Source organism: Danio rerio, chromosome 13, assembly GCF_049306965.1.
Source record: "Danio rerio strain Tuebingen ecotype United States chromosome 13, GRCz12tu, whole genome shotgun sequence".
Lineage (NCBI taxonomy): Eukaryota > Metazoa > Chordata > Actinopteri > Cypriniformes > Danionidae > Danio > Danio rerio.
In genome coordinates this window covers 9,943,884-9,969,261 of record NC_133188.1, presented here as the reverse complement: position 1 = coordinate 9,969,261, position 25,378 = coordinate 9,943,884, and the positions used below count along the sequence as shown (strand labels likewise).

The window sequence follows — 25,378 nt, the reverse complement described above, 5'->3', positions numbered from 1 at the left end:
TGTGTGGATTTAAAATGGTTTTGTATGGGGTGACAAAAATTTGGCATGAGGTTTGAACAGCATCCAGTCCTTTCCAACACACACTGCAGTTGACACTGGCGTCATTACGGCGCACTTTTAGAAATACACTTTTTCAGAATGCTGTACAGCGCTGACCCAAAACCTAAACATATCAGTCACTGCGACATAAGCAAATCATCCATAAATATTCCAATGGTTTATTGTGAAATCAGAGCTGTTCAGAAAAATGTATTAAAATACAAACGTCGTAACATGAGAATGTGAGACTCAATACAAAACATCAGCATTTTCACAATAAGAGCACCCAGTTTTATTAAGGTCTTTGAGTGTTTGTTGCCATCATGACAATCCTAAACAAAATATTCAGTGATATTCCTTCAAATCAATACTGATAGTGTAGTTTGCGCAGACACACTGAGGTTTATCCAGTGTACAGAAGTCTGAATCATCCACATTATTTCATACGCTTCCAGAAACACGTTTACTACACGAATGTCCAGCGTTTGCTAAAACTGTTCAACTCTTTAGATGATTCCTTTCTTACAACATCTCCAACTATGACAGCTTCTCATTACTCACCATTTCTTAATCTTACTAAATACTTGACTTGATGTCACTCTGTGGACTCTGGGGTCATGTGCAGCATGAGCAGGTCAGCCCCCCGGCGGACCACCACATTTAAGCTTTCGCTGGTCCTCACAGCATTATATATCTCCTCTGACGTGTTCACCTTTACCCCATTGATCTCAATAATAACATCTCCTGGCTTCATTCCGGCTCTGCAAAACAGAAAACAGGAAATGACATCATCAATAGGATGCCTTAACAGCTGATAACATCATGTTCAGAGAGCAGCACATCTGTTGGCTGGAGATCCTACAATCACACGGTGGATGAGAACTCCATGAGAAACATCAGGGAAGGACGGGTCTCGCATCCTTAGCTCTTCGATTATACTGAGGAGGGGAAAAAGAGAATTTAAAGATGATAAAAGACTCACTTCAGTGCAAAGTTTACGGTTTAAGGATTGATTGATAAATAGATAAGATAGATAGATTCATAGAAAGATAGACTGATAGTTTGATAGATAGATCAGCATAACAATCAATATTACATTTGCTTCAACCAAAAACACCTCAACAAAACATTCATACTACTTCAGTCGCATAGAGTGTGACAAAAAAAATGCTGTTAATTTGCAATGCAGTGGGTGATTGTCCTCAGAAACATTTTAGTTGTGCTGGTTGAAAGTCTCTTCACAGTCCAATAGTAATGATTAAAGTAAATGATCTTGGGGGGGGGGCTCAGATTTTCATTATGGCCCTTTTTAAAGAAATAATAATAAACTTATTTGAATGGTTTAATTGCTTAACTCATAAAGCTACATATATAAAAATGTGCACTAACAAAGGAAGTATGGTCGATTTTTCCTTCCATGACAATTAATCTTTTTCAATAGCACTGGCTAGAGCTGCACAATTAATCGAAAAAAGATCGCGATCTCGATTCGGCCCTCTAGACCAGGGGTGTCACACTCAATTCCTGGAGGGCCGAAGCCCTGCACAGTTTAGTTCCCACCCTGCTCCAACACACTTACCTGTAGGTTTCAAACAAGTCTGAAGGACTCCATTAGTTTGATCAGGTGTGTTTAATTAGGGTTGGAACTAAACTGTGCAGAGCTGCGGCCATTTTGGAACTGAGTTTGACACCTGTACTCTAGACGATGTTAATCCAGCATTTCTACGATTCTGTCAATCATATTTTCAAGTTCAGGAGAGAAGAAAAGGCGGCTGCACGAGTCTTTTTATTGTTTCACATACATTGCTCTACGACATGGACACCTCCAAATGATGTTGAAAGAGTCACATACTGTATCTATAAGGTATAATTCACCCAAAAATGCCATTTTTGTCTTCATGTAATGTCATCAGCTGTAGGGCGGGCGCACGCTCTACTTAATGATAGACGCACGCGCGTCTCCTTTAGTGAACAGAACCTGCTGTGAGTAACAGGTAATAAAGTTGTAAATAATATTGAGTTTGTGGCACAGAGTAATCGTTTGAGAGCCGTGCACAAAGTATGAACAACACTTAGCAGTGAAAATGAAACCGAAAGCGTGCACATCATTTAAATAATCATATCGCATTTCAGAGTTATGACTGGGACAAGCATTTGATGTTTTTTCTTTCATAGCGAACACACAGTTGTGCATGAAAATAAATGTTTACAGTGTCAGTATAACTACTCTAGCCTACATAATGTTGATTTTACCAGTGAATAAAATGATCTAATAATGTTCGCAATGACTGCAAGCAAATATCTCAAATATAATTCAACATCAGAATTATTATGAGTAGAATAAAATTATTTATAGAAACCAGTAGACCTACACATAATATTATTATTGTTGTTTTACCATATGTTTGAGAAAAAACAATAATAATTGCTCATATTACGCTTTATTTTACATCTACAGAATCGTGAGAGAATCATGATCTTTATTTTAAGCAAAAAAAAATCACAATTCTCATTTTAGCCAGAATTGTGCAGCTCTAGCACTGGCAAAACTATCACATACTCTCTAAGGCCATAGAGACACTTTGTCCATTTTTTAAACAATATTTTTAAGCTTTGAAAGGTTTAATTAAAGTATATGATGAAATGATTTAAATTTAGCCTTTAATTTACAAATTTTACACCATTTTTCTTATTTGCTCATTCTTGTCTTTACAATATGGCAAATTTGTTTCTTAAATAGCTGTACAGCACATAGAAATTAAATTTTACGTTTGATCTTAAAATGAAATAATTTTACAAAAAAGACTAGTACACTGTCAGTAATAAAATAATAAAGCAAATGACTTTGTTTAACTCTAGGTATTTGAAATATGACAACACTGCATTTTTCAAAGCAGTGTTTGAAGAGTCTTATTGTTTATTATGATAAATGTAACAGCAGATTGCTTTGACCTGTAATGCCTGTACAATTCAGTGATGCTTTAAGACAGATCAGAATACAGCTATAATGTATAAATCCCACAAAAACCCCAAACAGAAACATTTCTTGCATAATTCTTTTGTCTTAAAGAAATATAAAAAATTCCAACTTTGCTCAAAGTAAGTTTCATTTGACGATACAGCCAAACAAAAAGTCTGTAATCTAAATACTAAATTTGGTCAAGGAGCAAAGATAAATAACTTCTACTTTATTATTAAAGAGATCGCGATTGTATACAGTCTGATCACACACACGAGATGATGAGAGGACTTGCAGTTAATTTGAAAAAGCCTATTTAAGAGCTCGCATATCTGTTTTTATGATTAATGTACATGACTGCGCTCTCATGTTAAAATAAAGCGCTCGATACGTTTGCAGAAATAAGTAATTGCGCAATACCTGCATTCCCTCACCAACATTCAGAAGAGTGACAGACAAGTCAGAAGAAGAGAGCAGAGAGAAGAGAGCAAAATGTGTGTGTAGATCGTTGAAATGGCAGGAAGTGTCCGCGGTTTTATTACTCTTGCTAATAACATGGACATCTCTATAGTGAAAACATCTCAAAAGCATTATTCCAATAAAACATTTGTTTTTAAGTTGTTTTTTTCTGTTTCTTCAACACAGTAAGGCCTTTTTCCCGCCCTTACGTTCAATGTAAATCTAGACAAGGTCGACTGTGATTGGCCACTTTTCACATAATTTAAATCACCGCTTCGGAATCAAGGTAGATTGTGCGGGTATTTTTGCATTAAATAGTCACATAAATTCACAAACATTTTTATTTTTCGGGCGTGAAAATTGCATACAAATTCTCCTTGATAAATTAAGCACTTTTCAACAGAACAAGCCAATTTTCCAGGTATTTTAGCACTTGAATTTCTAAGAGTCAAATTTAGTGGCATATAACAAAAATCTGCAGATTCCATAATGTATGAATTTTGCTCTCCTGTAAAATTGTAATAAAAGTGTTTGGCACCTGGGGGTCAAAGTCAACATCATCACTCCAATGTAACGCCTTTTCGATCCCGATTCTCCAAACCAAGTGTAGCGTACAGTCCACAGATAAAATTTCTTATTGATTTTATCACGGTCTGGCTTTGGTCGACAGAACGGTTTTACGACTCCTGGCTCCACAAAGTCTGGGTACCCCTGCTAGACTTATCTCTTCAGTGTCCCTGGATTACTGAGTCTGTCTCTTCAAAGACATTACTGCCCAAATACACACACACACACACAAGGCTGTTCCGACAGAAAGAAAATGAACTCATCAAATCCTGAACCAGCACAAAACCAATGTGTTATGTTTTGTAAACTTTGTATCTCATTTCTGACTTTTCCTACCTGTGTAACCTCTCTTATAACCTGTATGCATGTTCCCTTTAGGCCTTTGTAAAGCATAAATATTGTAAGGATATGAAAAATTATGCTGATGTACTGTTAAACCCCCCCATGTTTGATACCGATGGGTTTCTGCTGACATTTTACAACACATGATGCATAGAGCAAGACCATAACTCGCATTGCTTTATTCTTTAAAGCCCTGCATTAAATGCCTGTCAGCATACTTTAGGCGACACTCAAATTTGCATACGAGCAGCCCCGAGACAAAGGAAGGTTCGCGCGCAAACTTTCCCCTGAAATCATTGGTCAGAATGCTGTACGGGTTGTCACGTGACTCGCAGGTATAAGCAGACCTTCTGCCCAAACATCTGGGCAGAAAGAGAAAAAGGAACATCATTGACGGTGGTCCCTTTAAGGGCCACACGGCTCTTCACAGCCGCATGGACTTTCCCGCCACGTTTTCTTTATTTTCCGGCAAAAGTAAACTCAGTTTTAAAGTTTGCGATCGTGTTCGTCCGAACTGCATTACAAACTCCACGCATCAAGAAGGACATTAAAAGGAGTTTCATCACGACGGAAGAGAGACGCATAAAAGAGACCTCCAGACATGAAAGACCAGGTGATTTTAGTTATGCGATTAAGCTGTGCCCCTTTTATCAAAAAGGTGTTTTTTTATAACCTTGGTGGTCCGTAATGGTGCGTGTGGAACTGAAAGTTTTGTCACTCTTTTATCTGAAATCTATATTTCCTAGCTTTACTATTTCTCTTTGCTGTTACACGTTCTATAGACCTGATATCTCCACGTGGTTTACCTTTGTTTTGTTTTTAATGTATGTTTGTGCGTTTGTTTGTTCGTTACGTCTGACTAGTCAATAAATTCCATTATAATCAAATGAATTGTATTGTTTGCCTCACGAGAAAATGTCACTGAAATACAGATTCCCCTGCCTAGCTATTATAAGTTGTTTAAAACTTTTGAATGATTAATCTACTTCACAAGAAGTAGCAATTAAATTCCCTTTTTCTAAATGAATAGATTACCGTGTCCGCTCGGAAGAGCGGCGGCTCTGCTTGTGTTTGTTTGGTCAAATTAACAATAAATTTATCCGGAATATTAATGATTAATAATAACTCGTTATTGTTGATAATTAATATTCATAATCTGGAAATCCGCTCGGTCGCGCGAGCATGATCGGGTACAATCATATGTTTGTTTGATTAAGTTGACTGAAGCTTGAGCCGGAATATTAATAGTTAAGAATAAACCGTTATTGTTGATTATTAATATTCATAAAATGAGCTAATTTCATGTTACACAAGACTCTGAAAAAAAGACCCAATAACCATCTGTCAGTGAAAAAAATGATGTCACAGACAAAAGCAAGCAGCTGTGAGGTCATTCTTACTCTGTTTGTCTGCAGATCGGTCTAGGAAGAGACGGACTCTGTCTGAGGGAATAGCGAAGGAAATCCCTGCTGTCACTTTCATGGTATTAATGCCGATGACCTCACCATCCTGAAGAGTACAAACATGACACATCAGTTTATTACATAAGGCTAGAGTATGGCCAGTACAATACAATATTGATGAACATTTGAAAACAATTCACGTTCTTTATATGACAGTCATGAAGCTCTGTGTTGCTCTGAAGGTCCAGCAATCTGTAGTCAACTAATGTGCACTAATAACTTTCTCCTTCAGATTATTGTACATGGATTTCGTAGCATGGTTCTAGCACACTAATTAAGGTCGTACTCACACTATGTACAGTTGCCTTGAACCGGGCCCATATGAAACAAATCCATATGAAACAGTCCCTTAAGAGTCATGTCTTGCTTTCAGTTTCAGGCTTAGGCGCGTTTTGCACTCACACTACAAGTGTACCGCGCCAAAGCCCAAGTGAACCACACTCAGGCCCACCTCTTCCAACCGGGCCAGGGCCGGCCAGGTAAACCAAGCCTGAGCCTGATTCAGCGCACTCACACTTCTCAAACGATCTGGGAAATGGGCCTGGGCACGGTTCGGATATAGTGTGAGTACGCCCTAAATACCTAAAATCAAAATTTTCTACCACTGAATAAGGTTGCATGTCTGCGGCTATAAATACTCCTACCGCGCTTGTATTTGCCTTTGCTTGTGTTGAGTTACTTGGAATTTTTATTCCAAATGAAGACAGGAGAGTAGTTTGTGTTACACTTGTCGGTTTAACAGATAAAGCAATGATTTTGTGGACATCAGTAATTTAACTATTTGCCTTAATCTGATTAAAACAACAATATGATTAAGGTGTTTACATGAGTTGCTTTTAGAATCTTCATTTCATGATCCCGTTTTAAATGTTAAAGCACATAATACGATTAACGTCATTGTGTCACCACGCTATCCACGTTTCCTCCGTAGTTTAGTCTCATAATAAGTCTCATGTAATTTCAGGGAGATTCATTCTTAGTTTGTCGACTTTAACTGCAGTTTGGCACTTTCATTTTCATTCAAGAACATTTCATGCGTGCCCCCCATGACAAACGAGATATTGGATGCAGGGAACTGCTAGAAGAGTGCAGTTTTAATGGAATTTTGGATCCCGCACGCCGTATGGGAGAAAAAAAAAAAACCTCCATAGAGAATAGTGTCAAGCAGCCGTGTGTGTAGAGATCATCCTTTTACAAAATGTGGCGAAAATCCTACAAGATGTTAATAGTTTGATTAAGGTGTTTACATGTTTACATTCAGAGAGCAGCATTTACAGCAGATCTTTCAGTCCATAATATTGTAGTGATATTGAAAGAGTACAGCTGACAATACTAACTACCGTTGCCATCTGAATAAACAAACAAGGAACACCGATCGCTCACTTACCAAATCTGTAGAGACAAGACAATCAACGCGAACTGGAACTGCGTCTTTTTTTAAAAGAAGGTGATGGGCAAATCCGGATTTCACCATTTCCAGATGCGAAAAGTTCTCGGGTAAAAATGTTCCTTACAAATTTCCTTTAAACATTTTTGTTGCGTGTTAGAAGACCACTGTAGTCCACAAATGTGGCTCCTTTCTCATTGCGGGAAAATGAAAACAAAACCTTTGTTGTGGCACGTTTATAAACAACACTGACGACCCATGTCTCCGAACAAGTCTTCTTCTTCTTCCACTTGTTTTAATCATGGTTAGCAACACAACGTCGCGTCTCTCTGAATACTGTAACAGGTAGTTTTTTTTTTTTATATTTAAGTTTTTATTGCAGAGAGATACAATTCACAACATCGATATACATATGCCACTTTTACATTTTTTTACAATTTAAATTCCCCAATCAGGGACCAAAAAGAAAACACAAATTTCTTCAGGACAGCAACAGAACATATCCCTCTGCCTTATTTTCTATTATTCTAATCAAAACTATTTACAGAAAAAAAAAAAAAATATATATATATATATATAAAAAAAAAAATATATATATATATATATATATACATATATTTATATATACACATATGCATACACAACACACATATATACATACACACATATACATGCATACACATACATACACATAGGGGCAATATAACCAGTAAAAATAAGTCTTAAAATTCTATAAAAGAAAAACATTTGGTTGAATGGGAGTAATGTATTCAATCCATTTGAGCCACAAGTCGACAAATATATCTGTTTGGTTGTGTACATTGTATGTTATTTTTTCCATAATGAATATATTTTTCAAAATATCTATCAAATCTTGTATTTGTGGTGGACTAGGTTTGTACCAGCATCTAGTGATGGCTTTCTTACTTGAAGCAAAGATAATTCTATACATATATTTACTTTTTCTATTCAAAGAATCCATTGAAAGCATACCTAGGTAAAGTATCTCAAAGCTAAAATCAATTGAAAAATTTAAGATATATTCTAAAGTATTATGTATCTCTTTCCAAAAACTTCTAATGTTAGGGCATCCCCAAAATATATTGAAGTGATTAGCGTCCTGTGAGCCGCAATGCCTCCAACAATTTGAGTTTCCATGAAATGACATTTTCTGTTTTGGGGTAAGGAAAAATCGAATAATGTTTCTCCAGCAAAATTCTCTCCAATATGAAGAACGGGAAGTAGCCCATTGTAATTCACATACATTTAGCCAATCCTGATTTGAAATAATAATGCCACTTTCTTTCTCCCATCTTTCTTTAATGTACAGAGATGAATCCCCTTGTAGGTCCATCAGTGATTTATATGATTTAGTTATTGTTTTTGACATTGGTTCAGCCATATACGCCGAGGAGAATAATTTAACCAGAGCACTCTTATTGGTATCCCCATCAGTGTCTTTTTTAATGTTTTGATAGAAATGTTGTCGGAGCTGAAGATATCTAAAGAAGTCTTTGGAGTCTAAATTAAATTTCTCTTTTATTGAATTGAAATCTAATAAATATCCTTTATCCATAATTGAAGAATAAGTTGTTATCCCTTTCCTAGTCCATATTTTAATCTAAAGTATTTGGTGTGAAGTCTGAGTCGTATGAAGCCCATTTCAAAACCTTCATCGAGTCTGTTAGATTATAAACCTTAATGATCTCAGACAAAATTTTTAAGGTTACCTTGATTATCCATTGATTATCTTGTTTTATTAATTTTTGATCCACAATGGTTGCTTGAATGGGGAACTCATCATACCAGCCAATCTCTATATCTTTCCATCTTGCATGGTATTCTGGATTGCACCAACAGAATATCCATCTCAGTTGTGCTGCCCAGAAATATTTTTGCAAACATGGAAGGGCAACCCCTCCTTCTTCTTTACCCAATTGCAGGGTTTTAAATTTTACCCTTGGTTTCCTGCCCTGCCATATAAATCTAGAGATCAGTCTGTCCCATTCCGAAAATAGTTTTTTCGCAAGGGGGACAGGTAAAGACTGAAATAAGTAAAGCAGTCTTGGAAGTATGTTTTGTTTGATTGAGTCTATTCTAGATTTCATGTTAAAAAATGGTAGAAGATTCCATCTTGCAATATCTAATTTTATTGTCTTATTAATGGGACCATAATTAAGCATTTCTAAATTGGTCATATCCCTGGGAATATTTATTCCTAAATATTTAATACATTTAGAATCCCATTTTATAGGATACTCATTTTTAATATCGTTTGGAGGGTTATAATTAAAGGTTAATACTTGTGTTTTTTTAATATTCAAATTAAATCCTGACATAGACCCAAAGGTATGTAATGTATTCCACAATTCAGGCAATGATTCATTTGGGTCCCTCAGATACGTTAGAATATCATCCGCAAATAAAGCTATTTTATGTACATCATCCTTAATGTTAATACCTTTTATCTTTGTATTTTGCCTGATCCACTGTGCCAGGGGTTCAATGAATAATGCAAAAAGCAAAGGGGACAGGGGGCACCCCTGTCTCGTGCCCCTCTCTAATGTGATGGTTTCTGAGAGATTACCATTTATTTTGATTCTTGCAATAGGACAAGAATATATGTTTTGGATAACCCTGATAAATTTTTCATGGAAATTAAACCGCGTGAGGATACACTTAAGAAAAGACCAATTGACTGAATCAAAGGCTTTTTCTGCATCAAGACTTAGAAGAACAGCTGGCACCTTAGAGTCGTGAATATGACTAATGATTTGAAGAGTTCGTCTAACATTGTCCTGTGTTTGCCTGCCGCAAATAAATCCGGTTTGATCAGAATTCATTAATTCCGGCATTAGTAGTTCAAGTCTTTTAGCTAGGACTGAAGTAAAAAGTTTATAGTCTATATTTAGTACCGATATAGGTCTGTAAGATGTACACTCTTCTTTATTTTTCCCTTCTTTTGGGATTGCCGAAATAGTAGCTTCTCGCCAAGAGGGCGGTAATTCTCCTCCATGTAAAACATGATTAAAAGCCGGCAATAGAATGGGAACAAGCTGTTGTCTAAACATCTTGTACCATTCAGAGGAGAATCCGTCTGGACCAGGTGATTTGTTTGTTTTAAGCTTGGATATCGCTTTATTTATTTCCTCCTCTGTTATATCTGCGGATAGTTCAGCATTCCAGTTATTGCTAATTAACGGTAGATTTAGAGAAGCAAGAAAAGAGTTGATTTTTCCATGATCTGATTTTCTTTTGGGTATACAAATTTTTATAATAGTTTTCAAAAACTCTTTGAATATCTTCTGATTTATAAAATAGCTGTTTTGAGGTAGGGTCTTGTATTTTCTGTATTGTTGTATCGGCCTGTTGCTTGCGCAACTTTCTAGCCAATAGCTTCATTGCTTTGCCCCCCGTCTCATAATATTTTTGTTTTAAAAACACAAGTTTTTTTTCTATTTCCTGGGTATAAAGGTAGTCTATCTCTGTTTTAATTTTCTTAATTTCCTGGGATACATTTTTGTTAGGGCTTTTCTTATTCTCCATTTCTAATCTATTTAAATTTTTGTTAAGTGTGTTAAGCTTTTCAAGCCTACATCTCTTTAGTTGAGATGTAGTAGCAATGATCTTACCCCTAAGAACAGCTTTACACGCATCCCATAAAATAGTTGGGGAAACTAATCCATTATCATTCTGCTCAATATAATGTCTTATTTCAACTATAATTTTGTCCCTAATAGCAATATTGTTCAGTATGCCAGAGTTTAATCTCCAGTGAGTGTTTTTTGGTTTATTTTCCAAATTTAGGTAGAGTGATATTAAAGCATGGTCTGATATGTCAATTAGTCCTATGTTACAATTTTTTATTCTAAACTTGTCTTTTTCAAATACCAGGAAACAATCAATTCTTGAATAGGATGCATGTGGATGTGAGTAAAATGTATAATCTCTTTGTCCTGGATGAAAGTATCTCCATACATCAATTAAACCCATTTCTTTTAACATTGTATTAATTTGTTTTCTTAAGGAGTTTGTTGGCTGGGTGGTACAATGTGAGGAATCTAATTTAGGGTCTAATAAAACATTTAAATCTCCACCACAAACAAGGATACCCTGTGATTCTGATGCTATTAAATCTATCAAGGTCTTAAAAAAAGAGCATTTACTACCTGGAGGGGCGTATACACTAAGAATAGTGACTAGGGTGCCCTCTACTCTGCCTTTAATCATTATATATCTTCCCTCTCTGTCCCTTATTTCAGTAAGATGTTCGTAAGTAATTTTGTTAGAAATTAAGACTGCAACCCCTCTCCTATGTCCAGATCCATACGAGGATGAAAAAATGTATTTGAAGCCCATTCGATTCAATTTGTTGTGCTCCGTTACATTAAGATGGGTTTCTTGAAGTAAAGCAATTTCAATTTTCTCTTTTTTAAGTTTAGTCAGAATCTTGCTTCTTTTTATTGGACTAAGTAAGCCATTAACATTGTATGATGCTACCTTTATGTGATTATGCATTTTCTGATTGATTCACATATTTCCAGATATTTTTTATCTCTTGTTATTAAGCTCGTGTAACAGTGATCAGGTAACGCCCCCTTTTGAAGTGGTTATGAACATGAACTCAACGAAAAACAAAGAACAGACTAAACTTTGAACAGAAAGAAAGTCATTGTAAATGAAAAGTGAAACACGACTTCCACATATGAGGTCGCAACATATCGACCCTTAAGTGAGCAGAGATGATAAATGTGCTCCATGGGAGAATCCTCTTGTACTTGCCTCCTACCAAGGGCCCATGCACAAGTCATTTAGACTCAGTAACAGTTCGTCTTTTCCATTCGTAGCAATTTGCACTTTAAAGAAATCAAGTATTTTCCGAGTCGGGAAGAAAAGTGTATAATACAAAGCAATAAAATTAACAAAAGACGATAAAAGCGTCCAACTTAAAACGGGACTAAAGAGTACCTTCAAGTGATTTTGGCCCTCATTAAGCCCATTTTTTATTCCTTAATGGACTATTTGTGGACGCTTAAATGCAAGAAGTTTTTCTTTATATGAGGGGATTGAACGAGTAGATGTACCATGCTTTTTGCCGGATTTTCTCCACGTCAGTCGCTGAACGCGCTCAATCAGTGAGTTGGGCGAGCTGTGTGTGGTTATCGGGAAACCTCTTTTCTCCATATCAGTCGATGCCTCTTCCGCGGAGTTGTAGAGAACTGTGCCTTCAGTGTAGAACACCTTTAACCTGGCTGGGAAACGCATTTGGAATTTGATGTCATGATCCTTCAGCATCCTTTTGGTTTCTTGGTATTCCCTCCGTTTCCACAACACATCAGGGGCATAATCATGGTCAAAAAAAATTCTGTTGCCTTTCCATTCGATCGCCTTCTTCGCCCAGGTAGTTTTGATGACCATTTCTTTTGTTCTGTAGTTAAGAAACTTGACGATGATCGAGCGGGGTTTGGCGGTGGGTAATGGAATAGGTGCTAGCGCTCTGTGAGCCCGTTCAATTTGGAGGTCGCCCGGAGTAGCATCAGTCAGAACTAGGGTAGATTTCAATAAGTCCTCCAGGAAGGGAATCATATCTGAAAAGTTTTCCTCAGCTTTTTCTGGTACCCTGTAAATCCTTATGTTAGATCGTCTGGCTCGCCCTTCTTGGTCGTTTAGTCTGGTTTCCAGCTGTTCCGTTAGCCGTAGCATCTCTTCTAACACTTCTTTCGTGTTTTGAAACAGGTAGTTTTTGAAGCTATCATGCATATTAATAAAGTTGCACCTCATTCACAATAGAGCGCGCTGATTAGTTCGTCTTTCTCTTGAATTAATGATGAAAGCTCAAAGAAGTCACATTGTACCTGCCGGTACAGACAGCCAGTCTCCATGCTGGAATTTACACAAGGAGCTCATGGCCCTGACGTAGCTTCAAAATTTCTTTTCAAACCGGAAGAACGAATTTGTTCGAAATAATGCAAAAACAACCAATTTTCACTTTTATTGTGAAATATATGTATCCTAATAGTGTTTTTAGCAGCGTGGGACACATATGACTGTCAACATCTGAAAAATGTGTTTTAGTGTTTCGTGACCCTTTATATCAAAAGGCAGAAGCAGTTTTTTGAGCAAATGTCAGCGACTCACCAGGTTTATGAGAGGCCCTCCTGAATTTCCAAACTGTAAAGCAGAATTGTGATTGAGTGATGGAATGCAATTCATTAAATGATGACATACTTTTTTTTGCATGCAACAACACCCAGTTTCCAGTGCTCTTACATCTATGGTAGCGTCCGTCTGGATGTAGTCCATGTTGGAGTTGGAGAGACCCAGTTCTTTACTGCCTCTCTGAGCAGAGCTGACGATGCCAGATGTGATGGTGTTTTTAAGAGAAAAGGGGCTCCCCATGACAACCACAAATTCACCTTGACGCACATCAGATGACTTGCCAAGACGCAACGTTGGTAGAGGATTCTAGGACAAGATGGAGAAAACAATGACACTATGTCAGACTATATGGTCATGTACTAGAACTGTGGTAAAAGAAAACTGAAAAATTAATAGCAAAAATGGCTTTCCAAACATAAAAGCCTCCTCTGTTACTGTTCAAGGCTCAAAAATTTACCTTTTTTTTGATAGCACCGGTGCTCCTATCTTAAAAAATGTAGGCGCATCAGACAAAATTTAGTCGCACCAACCAATTATAAGCAACGTTACTACAAGTTTTATACAAACAGATTTATTGCATTTGAAATGAACACTAATCAAACTAAAAAGCAATATATATATATATATATATATATGCATGCGTGAGGAAAATGTCTCAACGAAATCCCGTTATCACAAGAAAATAGATTTTTATAATATAACTGAGTGACCAAAGCATACACAGAACGCTGTGCTGTTCTCACGGGTGGTGTCTGATATTGCACTGATGCTTTTGACATGTACTGTACCCTATTATATGCATACATCATGTTAATAGCTATACCGGTCTTCATGAGTAGCGATAATAGTTTTCTCGGCGCAAGCCCGTTTGCCATGGTGTACGTGGTGTTACATTTTACATATAGCTGCCACTTGCACGGCGGGCATCTGGCGATTATATGAAGAATTAAACAGAAACTCTCGTGCTAGATGTGGCAAACAGTTACCTGAAAATTCCATCCCACAGACTTTTCATAGCGGACTTGAAGCCAATGGAAGTCTTTTATCCACTCTTTGAAAAGTGTAGATGTGTGATCGACATTCAGCACATGATCACTACTTAGATGTGTCATTATTTTTAACTTTAGATGACAGTTTCTAAAACAAAATCTGTCAGTGTTATCTTAATTCTCATATTCAGCGCTATATAATTTTACGCAGTAGTAGCTCTCCCTGTCATCCCAAGCCAGAAGGCATTGACTGAGTGATTGACAGCTGATATTAACCAATCCATTTACGCTCTGTTCTAGAGCAATGGCCCAATAAGAAGAGCTCAAAGGCGGGACAAGTATTAAGGACTTGGCTTTGTTTACTGCAGCAAGTTATGACAACTGTTGTAAACCATTCCTGAGCACTACGTTTCGCATTTCAAGTGCAGAGATGCATTCTGCGTGAATGTCTCCCAAATCCGTGCATGTGGTAAACATTTTGCAGTAAAAACTGGTCGCAAAAATGTTTTCAAAATATATTTTGAGGTCGCATAGTTAAAATTGCGGGCACATAAGCGACCGAAATGGTCGCAATTTCGAGCCCTGCTGTTTGTTTAACTAAAAATGTTGGCAATAATTATTCTTTAGTTGCTGTAATATTACTGTTTAAAAATCTGAGGACACAAAACCAAATGTCACTAAGGTTATCACAATTTCGAGTTTATTTCCATATTTGTATGCGGCTGTTACTCCTGAAATATTACAGCGTGTATGTAGCCTAAATACACTATAAACAGATTAATGGGTTAACACCAGGGCTTGACTTTAACACCCACCAACCGCAGGTAGACTTTAGCTGTGGCGGATTAGACAGCCACTCCCACTATCCACTTTGGCTGGTCGAAAATCATTTTTAAATTGTATTTTTTTTAAAAGCAGGGTTCGACAATAAGGATGAACCTCTAGAAATGAGAAGCAGCCCGACAAAAACAACTGTGTTCACGCAAGCAAAAGAAAGCAGATGAATACAGAATGATATGTGATGCACGCAAGTTTTAAAAAGCGTGCACGCTCTCATTTCCATGCGTGAAGCAACCTTGACTGGAAACACAATGCTGCTATCGGTTCTGTTTGAAATAGACTGGACAAAAAGCGATACGCATCCACCATTTTCAAGAGCTCGAGATTTAAAAAAAAGAAGGTATTTTATGTATGCAGCAGTGGTTGCAGCTTTAGCTTTAAACAATCTTTAAACAGATTATTAATGGGCCTAATGTTAACTGTGTGCATTTGATCATCCTTTCATTATTGCACACGGTATGTTTTTCACCTGCTTTCTTTTTGTTAATATGATTTAATTATCATTCTTTTCAGTAATATTGATTAAATAGATTAACTTTTATGCAATGTTAACTGCTGATCTGAGACCTTTAGCTAGGACAGACTGCTTTGCATAGTTTTAGACAGGCTACATGACAAGATGATTTTTTTTGGCTAAGAAATATTTATTTATTTATTTATCTATTTTCCAGTGTGGCCAGAGAAAAAATTGGTACAACCTTAATGTTGAGCCCTGAAATAATAACCAATTACAATGCAACACCATGAAACCACTACCACTCATGCTCATTGAGCAAAGTCATACACAACACATCTAAATCAAGTAATTTTAAAAATATATTTTCCCAATAACAAAAGTGAAAATGGCGAGTGGCTAGTAAAGTTGAAAAACTACTAGCCATATAGGCTGGTGATCAAAAAAGTTAATGTAGAGCCATTAAAAACATTAAAAATCATATTGACCTCACACTTTTAAAGTACTAACCGTGACACAATTTTGATTCGTTAAGCTCAATTCTTAAATGAACAAAGTTCAAAAAGAAATTACTCATTTAATAGAGACATTTTACTAAAAATGTAAATTAATAAAATAAAATGAGTCCTTGCTCTTACCATATAAAACTATGACTCATTGAAAATAGGAATGCACCGGTACCATTTTTTATAATCGATTTGATTTCGATCCCAAAATTGTGTCGACTAATACAGATCCGATCCGATACTGTGCCGATTTTTCTTTTAAGCATAATATAGTTTCTATGGTGATATAAACTCAAACAATATATCTTGCTTAGTAAAAATAAAAGACCTATAGGCAACTGTATATGACAGACGACACAATCTAACTGAAAACATGATGCTTGCTGTAAACCAGGCTACATTATTTGAGCATTTGTTATGACATTGATCTGATGTGGTCCGGCTTATGTTTCCTTTTTAATAGTAAGATTTTTCTTTGAACTCTGCAACAGCCAACCACTATTGACCCTAATCAAAACACAAACTGGTCTGTTAAATAAACTATTGATATAAATAAAATTACAGTCAAATATTCACAGTTTCAGAGTAACCTATATGAGGCTAAATAATTTTCTGTTAATGACAATCAATATTGTGCCTTTTAGTTTCACTTTTATTAATTTAATCAACAACTTTGACCACAATGAGCCAGGCTTACAAACTATCCTAAAAGTATTCCCCTAGGAAGAATAAATTTAGTCGGATAATTTTACAGAGCGGCACACGTCACATCAGCCGGTGTGTGAATGAAGTGCTTGATGCATCACTGAGACAGCGCACAGTCCTCCGCTATCTGCAGACACTTCCAATCCAAAACAGCAGTAAAAAGGGAAGAAATCAGTGCGTTAAGGATCTGTCCAATGTATTATTGAGCCTTTTCTAGTTTTACATTTCAGGTGGGCCTACTTTGTGTGTGAAGAGCAGGTAATAACCCACTCAGTTCCAGTGTTGTGAATGCGATCTGCTGATCTAACAGACACAGCGCTACATGATTCAGAAACAGCAATAAACTCCTCGTTTCAGGTCGAAATGAACCAAAACTAAATGCATTTCTCCACTGATTATTTATATTAACAGGAAAAATAAGTCTTGGAGAAAGTTTTTTAAAATGTTCCACCACAAATTAGTAGTGAATACTTCATAAATTTTTTCAGTGATAAAATAGAAGACTTTAGACAAAAAATAGGAGATATTAAACTTTCTGCACCGGCTTATACTCCAAATCCCGTAAATATTTCACTGAATCATAATAACCTACAGTGCTTCAAAATCATAGAACAGGAAGAGCTAGATAAAATTATAAATAGCTCTAAAGCAGCTACGTGTATGCTGGACTCAATTCCAACAAAATTACTGAAATAATTGCTACCTGCTATAGGAGAACCTCTTCTTAACATTAACAACTCTTCTTTATCTATAGGCCATGTTCCAAACTCTTACAAGCTAGCTGTTATTAAGCCTCTTATTAAGAAACCGCAACTGGACCCCAACAACTTAGCTAACTATAGGCCTATTTCAAATCTTCCATTTCTGTCTAAAATACTAGAAAAAGTTGTTTCTACTCAATTATGCTCCTTTCTGCAGACGAACAATATTTTTGAAGTGTTTCAGTCAGGTTTCAGGGCTCATCACAGTACAGAAACCGCCTTAGTGAAAATAACCAACGATTTACTCTTAGCTGCTGACCAAGGGTGCATCTCTCTATTAGCTCTACTCGATCTTAGAGCGGCATTTGACACCATTGACCACAATATCCTCATAAATCGCTTAAAGTCTACAGGTGTCCAGGGACAAGCTCTACAATGGTTTAAGTCATACTTAACTGACCGTTACCAGTATGTGAATATTAATGGACAGCCTTCACAAGTCAGCCCATTAAAGTATGAGGTGCCTCAAGGATCAGTTTTAGGCCCTTTGCTGTTTACAATTTACATGCTACCACTGGGAGACATTATTAGAAGACATGGGATAAGCTTTCACTGCTATGCAGATGATACTCAATTATATATTTCAACTAAACCTAATGAGATGTCTGAACTGTCTAAGCTAACTGAGTGTATTAGAGATGTTAAAGACTGGATGACCAAAAATTTTCTTCTATTAAACTCAGACAAAACAGAATTATTACTTATTGGGCCTAAATCCTGTACACAGCAGTTCTCGCAACTCAATCTACAATTAGAGGGACACAAAGTTAGCGTTAGCTCTACTATAAAAGATCTGGGTGTTATATTAGACAGCAATTTAACTTTTGAAAATCATAAATCCCACGTCGCAAAAACTGCCTTCTTTCATCTGAGAAATATCGCTAAATTATGAAGTATGCTATCCATCTTGGATGCAGAAAAGCTAGTCCATGCTTTTATGACTTCTAGGCTGGATTACTGTAATGCTCTATTTGCTGGCTGCCCAGCATCCTATTTTAACAAACTTCAATTAGTACAAAATGCACCTGCCAGAGTTCTTACCAGGTCTAGAAAATATGATCATATCACCCCAATTTTATCCTTTTTCCTTTTGTGTAGCGCAAAATGCGGAGGACCCCCTGCAGGGATCACCAATGGGGACCCCAGTTTTCAAAGGGGTTGGGGGGGGGTGGCGGCAGAGCCAGAGATATACACATATATCTATGATCGGGAGTTTTCCTGGATGTTAGTATTATTATTTTTTTGAAATTTTTTTTATTCAACAAAGCTAGCATAAGCCGAGTATTTAGTGCGAATTGGAGCTACTTTGCCTTATGCTGAATGCAGTAAGTGACTGTATTATCATCAATAACGCTAACTGTTTAGCACACATTTCAGAACATATAAAAACATAAAAAACTTAATCTTACCTATTATATGTTCTGCCTTTGTGCTTTGTAATAACACTTGACTAGTGCGGTTGAATGACATTTGTCCTGGGAGCACTGTACAAATGTGGCAGCGCTATGGACGCATGCTCAGGGTCCCTATACAATATCTAGTATATATATCTATGTCACAAATTGAGGTGCGGAGAAAGGAGGCGGAGTGGAGTGACAACGCGGGGAATCCTTCACAAACTGAGAAGCGATCACAAACCGAAAGCGGCGAGAGCGTCAAAGTAGCCAGAAGTCATTCATTATTTAACGAGAACCGGCGGCGAGAAACAGCGGCGCGTCTTCATTGGCTATGACGCGGTTCGGCGGCAAGCAATCAGAATGAAGTAGTCCACCGCTTGAGAGGTGTTCAGAGAACACAGACCTGTGAACTTTGGTTCCGTCCACAGTTGTTCCCAAGAGTTTGATTATTGCAGTTCCTGGATTTTCAATTATTGAAAATCGCGACGACGTGGGGCCCCCTAATCACACGGGGTCCCCCCGCGGTGCGTGCCCTGCGGGCCCGTACGCTACGCCACTGGCTCCAATCCAACTCGCTCTTTAAGATCTCAAAACTCCTCTTCTGGCTTCTGGTAGTATCTAGAATAGCAAAGTCGAGCAAAGGAGGTCGAGCCTTCTCCTTTATGGCTCCTACACTCTGGAATAGCCTTCCTGATAACATTCGAGGCTCAGACACACTCTCTCAGTTCAAAACTAGATTAAAGACCTATCTGTTTAGTAAAGCATACACTCAATGCATCGCTTAGCCAAGTTTCTACATCTTGTTTATTATGAACAGCAGCTACGGTAATTATTCTCTTTTTTTTTCTCCATTTCCACCTGGGGATACTCATCCCGAGGTCTTCAGAATTTGCTGAGTCACTGATTGGATCCAAGACCAGCGACAAGATGATCCCAAGGTGTCAATATCCGGGACCAGGCCGTATCCTGAGCCGTATTCATGGGGGAGTGGAGAGCATGAGACTGATTCCAGTGACGCTCCAGGGACAGACTAGTCTTCGCTGAGGCCAGCTTCCAGCCTTCACCGCTGAGACTGCAGCTCTACACTAACTTTTGGCCAGCGGAGAAATTAAAATGGTCGTGTCTGAAGGATTCGGATTTCTGCTTTCCATTCCGTCTCATCATGGATCAACGTTTATCCTTTTCTCATCATCTTGTTTCTCATAATTTTTATTAAATATAATTATTTGATCATTTGAATGAGTATTTAACTGTGAATTGATTTTAAGTAATGAATAAGTTATCACATTGCTTAATATAAGAATGTTCAGTGCATTTGCCTTTCTCTTTATAACTATTTTCAGAAGCCACCAAACTAGGTCAGAGGGAAAGATATAAATGGGAAAGAAAAATATTGTTTCCATTTCAAAATGTCTTTCGGGAAACATTTTACCCCCAATATGTAAAGCACTTTGAGTGTGCAGAAAAATTGCTATATAAATGTAAGGAATTACTATTATTAATTATTATTTATTCATTTCTATGTGAAACACTTTCATGAGCCCATTTAGCCAATAAGACAAAAACATAGTTTTACTAAAGTAAGCTTACAATTATCCACACAAAATAAACCTGACTGTATTATTGTAGTAAAGCCATGGTTAATTGTGTTAAATATGCCATTTCAGCCTGCAGAATGGCATTTCAAACTGTGGCCTAACAAAAATATAGAAAAGAAATATCGAGTTTCTGTAATATAAAACTAAATAATTCCTCTCCCTGTATAGTTCCTAAGGTTATCTAGTGTAATATTAAGGTAAACAAATGTAATATTAACAGAATCACTCAATTAGCAATCAATCTGACTGATGTTAACATTAAAGGTTTGATTGAGCTTTTAAGTAAAACAATAATTAGTTTAACGTTACAGTAGCGTTAATATAACATTAATTACATTACAGTTACATTAAGTTGCATCAATGTTAGCATTAGCATCAAATGCTAATTAGCGCTAGCTAACTAGCCTGTGTGACATACAGTAATAGACGTTAGATCTAATTACACTGACTTACATATTCATTGGTTTAATTTGTAATTGTTTATTTTATTTATGTTATTTTTTCGTTTTATTTCGCATTTTTCACTTAGTGAAGGCGGGGACTGTTGACTAACGTTAGTAGCTCTAAATTAGTTGACTGGAATGCTGTGACGGTGTTAGCATGTAGCATGTTCACACAATAAATAAGTACAGTTCGCAATTAAAACCATTTCCTACCTTTTGTTGTAACTTAATAAAATCTACTGCAATTGATGTCAACAAAGACATTTAATCCACAAGAATTTGATCATTATTCCTACCTGTTAGCGTTCACATCTGTTCAGTCCTTATTTAGGCTAGAGCGGGTTATTTTTTGTGAATGAATCTGTGGATTTAAATAAATTGTGAGAGTCGATTCATCCTTGACCTTTTCATAAATACAACAGTTGCTTTGTTGCTGAATAAATGTCTTATTCACTTAAGACAGTGTCCTACCACCACCTACTGGCGGTTTCAGGTAATATGGATAACTCTATTTTGTTGCATATTTTTCTTTTTAATTTATTATTTGAAGCATTATTCATTTAAAAAGAATTCACAAGAATAACGAATTTATATAATCATAATATATAAAATATAATATAAACGATAATAATAATACTGTTAAAAACGATAAACAATTGATAATGAAAATATAAAATAACTGAAATGAGCTACTCAAAATAAATGAACCTCACACACACACACACACACACACACACACACACACACACACACACACACACACACACACACACACACGCGCGCGTATAAATATATATAAACATGGCAATATTTGTAATAAAGAGCAAAACGCAGAAAAAGTTGTGCATGACAGAAAAAAAAAATACATAGGTCTAAGTGCAAAAATAAATTAATGAATAATTGGAAAAAATGTGTATAAGCAGGTGGCTGTGTGAGCACATTAAGGCGAATGAGCCAGTCAGTCTAGCGCGGGCCTGCATTAGAAGTTTGTTGTGTTTTAAAAAGTCTCTACGTCATACCAAATGGAACTGTGGAACTCTGACATCATCGGTGACAGTAAAAAGCTTTTGACGTAGCAGAAACTCTCATTAGCTTCTTTGGATGTCTAGTAGTTCAGTACTTTCTGCGATTCAACAGTACAGTGATAAAATGGCATTTTCAAAACTGATTAACCGTCTGAAGAAAGCGTTTGGTGTTAAGTGTGCGAACGAACAACCGTGTGAGCCACTCGAACCCACCGGCAGCACGACAGAGAATCACCGTCATCTGATGACCGATGACCCGGCCGTCGCTGCAGGAAAACAGGCAGGGAGACAGAAAAAGAGGAAACTCAAATTGTCTCCCATCTTCTTCACCTGTTTTTCCAGAAGAAGAGCTACTGTTGTTGGTAAAATAGATTTATGAGCACTTTTAATTACTAAAGCATACTGTTAAACACACCAAACACATCACATAAGTGTTTAAAGATCAGAAATGAACATTAACTGGAAGACATTTTAGAAAGAGTTTCTTAAAGCCACAGTTCACATAAACAAGACAATTCTGTCATAATTTACTCCTTAAACCTGTTTGAGGTGCTTTCAGCCATTGACTTCCACAGTATTTTGTGTTCCTACAATGAAGGTTAATGGCTGCTGATTTCAGGAATTTTCTTCAGAATTTGTAGTTTTGTGTAAAAAACAGAAAAAATAAGAATTATTTGTATTAGGATTTTTTATTTCAGTGAGCTTTGCCTTAAGATATATAGTTTACTTGTTTGCTAATTTAATGCAGAAAACCCATGAAGATCATCAATAAAAACACATTGAGTAATGTTTCTGCAAATGAACTGTTCAAATATCTTGTCAAAAAGAGTTGTAGAGTCATATTAATGATGTTCCTTCCTCTCTTTAGATCAGCTATGTGTGCAGGAGATCCACGAACTTCACGCAGAGCCCATCAGTAGCTCTAAATTCTTCTGCACTGCTGTGAGCAACCTGGAGCTGGAAGTTCGCCAACCTCCAGCTCTTGATGCTCCAGCAGACGAAGATTTGGACTCTAAACCGGAAGTGAACAGCTTTGACTCTGCAGTGGTCATTGAGAACGACTCTGCAGAGCTTCACTTCCCAGCAGACAACGAATCCTCCCTCAGTGAGGACAGCCTGGAGCAAGAGCTTGATAGTCCTCCAAGTTCACCATCCGATGAGGACAATGAACTTCCAGTGAGCCAGCAGCTCATAACAGATGACATCTGTGACTCTGCCCTGGATGAAAACTCGAACCCTTCACCGGATCAGGTCTCACAAGAGGACTCTGCTGTGGAGTCTACAGCAGATGATGGGACCTGCTTGGACAATAGTAAGTTTATTGCTGGAGTTCAGAACATTTGTTTAGGCTCATCAAACTTTGTAAAATTATACAGTTGAAGTCAAAATTATTTGCCCTCCTGTGATTTTTTATTAATATTTTTTAAATATTTCCCAAATGATGCAGAGCAATAAAGTTTAAGTATTCAGAACTTTAAGCTGAACACTGGTATCTTGAAAATATCCAGTAAATATGATGTACTGTCATCACGACAAAGATAAAAGACATCAGTTATTAGAAATGAGTTATTAAAACTATCATGTTCTGAAATCTGACAATAATTCTGACTTCAACTGTTTGTGTTTTTATTTGGTTTATAATTTAATGACATTTTCTTCATTTTTAACAGATGACATCAGCTGCCGCTACAAACTCGGAAAGCAGCTTGGTGAAGGAGGTTTCGGCTCCGTGTATGAGGGGATTCGCATACAGGATGGTCTGCAGGTATTCATTTTTGTAGACTCAAATCCTCTGATGAAGTTCCCTGTTTAAAGAACATCATCAGAGCTTTCATTGTTTGGACATTTTTGCTGACGAATGAATCCTCTGTTCAGGATTTATGACTGAATGAAATGATCTCCGTGCACATGTTAATTGTTCGCTTGTTCCTTTAAACAGGTGGCAGTTAAATTTGTCCAGAAGACCCCAAATATGCAAGATGTCAGCTCTGTGAGTAGACTACACTTTCTGTTCGCTGTGTTCAGTTTATAAAGTCTTATATTTATTATAGACCACAGGCTGTGGTCAGAAACCCTTGTTTGAAAACCAACATTATTATTTTGTTTTCAGTCATGTGACCAGCCACTTCCTCTAGAGATCACCTTGGCAAACATGGCCAGCGGTGGCTCCAGGTGTGCGAACATTATTAAGCTTCTGGACTGGCAGGTCTTTGAAAACCATTATGTCATGGTGATGGAGCGGCCTAGTCCAAGCATGGACCTGGAGGCATTCCTTGAAGTCAGCGGAGGAGTCCTCAGTGAGAAAACAGCACATACCATCATGAGGCAAGCTGTTTATGCGGCCAACGTGTGCTGTTACCGCGGGGTGTTCCACCGGGATATTAAGCTTCAAAACCTGCTGGTGAACCCCGACACACTGGAAGTCAAGCTGATCGACTTCGGGTGTGGAGACTTCATGATGGAATCAGCCTACAGTCTCTTCTCTGGTAGGTGTTTTGAATAGTGTGGTCAAAAGTATCGACTTCGGTACCAATCGATTCTGACATTTAACAAGTCAATTTGAGCGCTGTTAAACACCACTGATTGGCCATTGGTGTTCACATGCTCAGCAAATATGACTGTGATGAGTGTCGGTATCGATTGGTAGTTGATACTTTTGACAACACTAGTTATGAATATGCATAAGCATTATTAATATACGTATTGAAAGCTGGTTAATTAGCACAGCTGAAGCCCATCTGGTATATATATTCAACATGATGCTAAACTAAACGTCTCTCCTCCAGGCACAGAAGCGTACATCCCGCCAGAGTTTTATGAAAAAGGATGCTACCGGGCCAAACCAGCGACGGTCTATTCTCTTGGGGTTCTTCTGTTCACAATGCTCCATGGAGAATTCCCATCAGCGTATGACCTGTACTACCTCCAACATGACTGGTCCAAATTTACCCTCTCTCAAGGTGAGATGTTCATCAAAGAACAATTAAGTGAAACAGCTTAATAATAATAATAATAACAATAACCTCACCTCTCCATTTCTTCTTCACAGAATGCTGTGATATGATGAGGGCTTGTCTGCATGAGAATCCAGAGTGCAGAATTCCTCTAGAAGAGATGCCTTACCACGACTGGTCCATGCTGGAGTTCTGAGTCACATTAGCAGAATGTTTTGTATATTTGATTTTTCTACATGTCTGTAATAAAGATATATTTTATTGAACTCACTTGTGTTGTGGCTTATATTGTGATCTAGCCCCAGTGTTGTCAGATTGTGTGGATTTAAAC

The 25,378-nt window shown here is 37.2% G+C and overlaps 2 protein-coding genes and 1 long non-coding RNA gene across 4 annotated transcripts in view; 1 reads left to right on the top strand and 2 right to left on the bottom strand.

The window, feature by feature from the left end:
- The window catches only part of LOC137490466 (uncharacterized), a 57,248-nt gene that overhangs the window by 12,964 nt on the left and 18,906 nt on the right, over positions 1–25,378 (bottom strand). The gene's annotated exons all lie outside the window — the stretch shown is intronic.
- LOC141374971 (serine protease HTRA1-like) lies at positions 199–21,450 on the bottom strand. 2 transcript variants are annotated; one of them, XR_012389165.1, is made up of 6 exons: positions 21,365–21,450; positions 13,487–13,681; positions 13,355–13,387; positions 5,767–5,875; positions 902–977; positions 199–800 (listed from the first exon to the last, which is right to left on the bottom strand). XR_012389165.1 is itself a non-coding variant. In XM_073920706.1 (5 exons), exons 2-5 carry the CDS (start codon positions 13,613–13,615, stop codon positions 790–792), a joined length of 282 nt encoding a protein of 93 aa, XP_073776807.1. In that variant the 5' UTR covers positions 13,616–13,681; positions 21,365–21,450; the 3' UTR covers positions 199–789. The 2 variants fall into 2 exon arrangements, 1 of the variants encoding a protein (XP_073776807.1); XM_073920706.1 differs by lacking the exon at positions 902–977.
- On the top strand, positions 21,998–25,317 carry pimr152 (Pim proto-oncogene, serine/threonine kinase, related 152). The gene is made up of 7 exons (XM_021480746.3): positions 21,998–22,455; positions 22,962–23,405; positions 23,764–23,858; positions 24,033–24,083; positions 24,204–24,579; positions 24,880–25,053; positions 25,143–25,317. Exons 1-7 carry the CDS (start codon positions 22,170–22,172, stop codon positions 25,241–25,243), a joined length of 1,527 nt encoding a protein of 508 aa, XP_021336421.1. The 5' UTR covers positions 21,998–22,169; the 3' UTR covers positions 25,244–25,317.

Coding starts and splice junctions, on each gene's coding strand:
- LOC141374971 (XM_073920706.1), bottom strand. CDS start 13,615: ATGGGGAGCCCCTTTTCTCTTAAAAACACCATCACATCTGGCATCGTC. Junction 13,388..13,486: donor AGACGGACGCTACCATAGAT/GTAAGAGCACTG, acceptor TCTGCTTTACAG/TTTGGAAATTCAGGAGGGCC. Junction 5,876..13,354: donor GAGGGCCTCTCATAAACCTG/GTGAGTCGCTGA, acceptor TGTACTCTTCAG/GATGGTGAGGTCATCGGCAT.
- pimr152 (XM_021480746.3), top strand. CDS start 22,170: ATGTCTAGTAGTTCAGTACTTTCTGCGATTCAACAGTACAGTGATAAA. Junction 22,456..22,961: donor AAGAAGAGCTACTGTTGTTG/GTAAAATAGATT, acceptor TCCTCTCTTTAG/ATCAGCTATGTGTGCAGGAG. Junction 23,859..24,032: donor GCATACAGGATGGTCTGCAG/GTATTCATTTTT, acceptor TCCTTTAAACAG/GTGGCAGTTAAATTTGTCCA.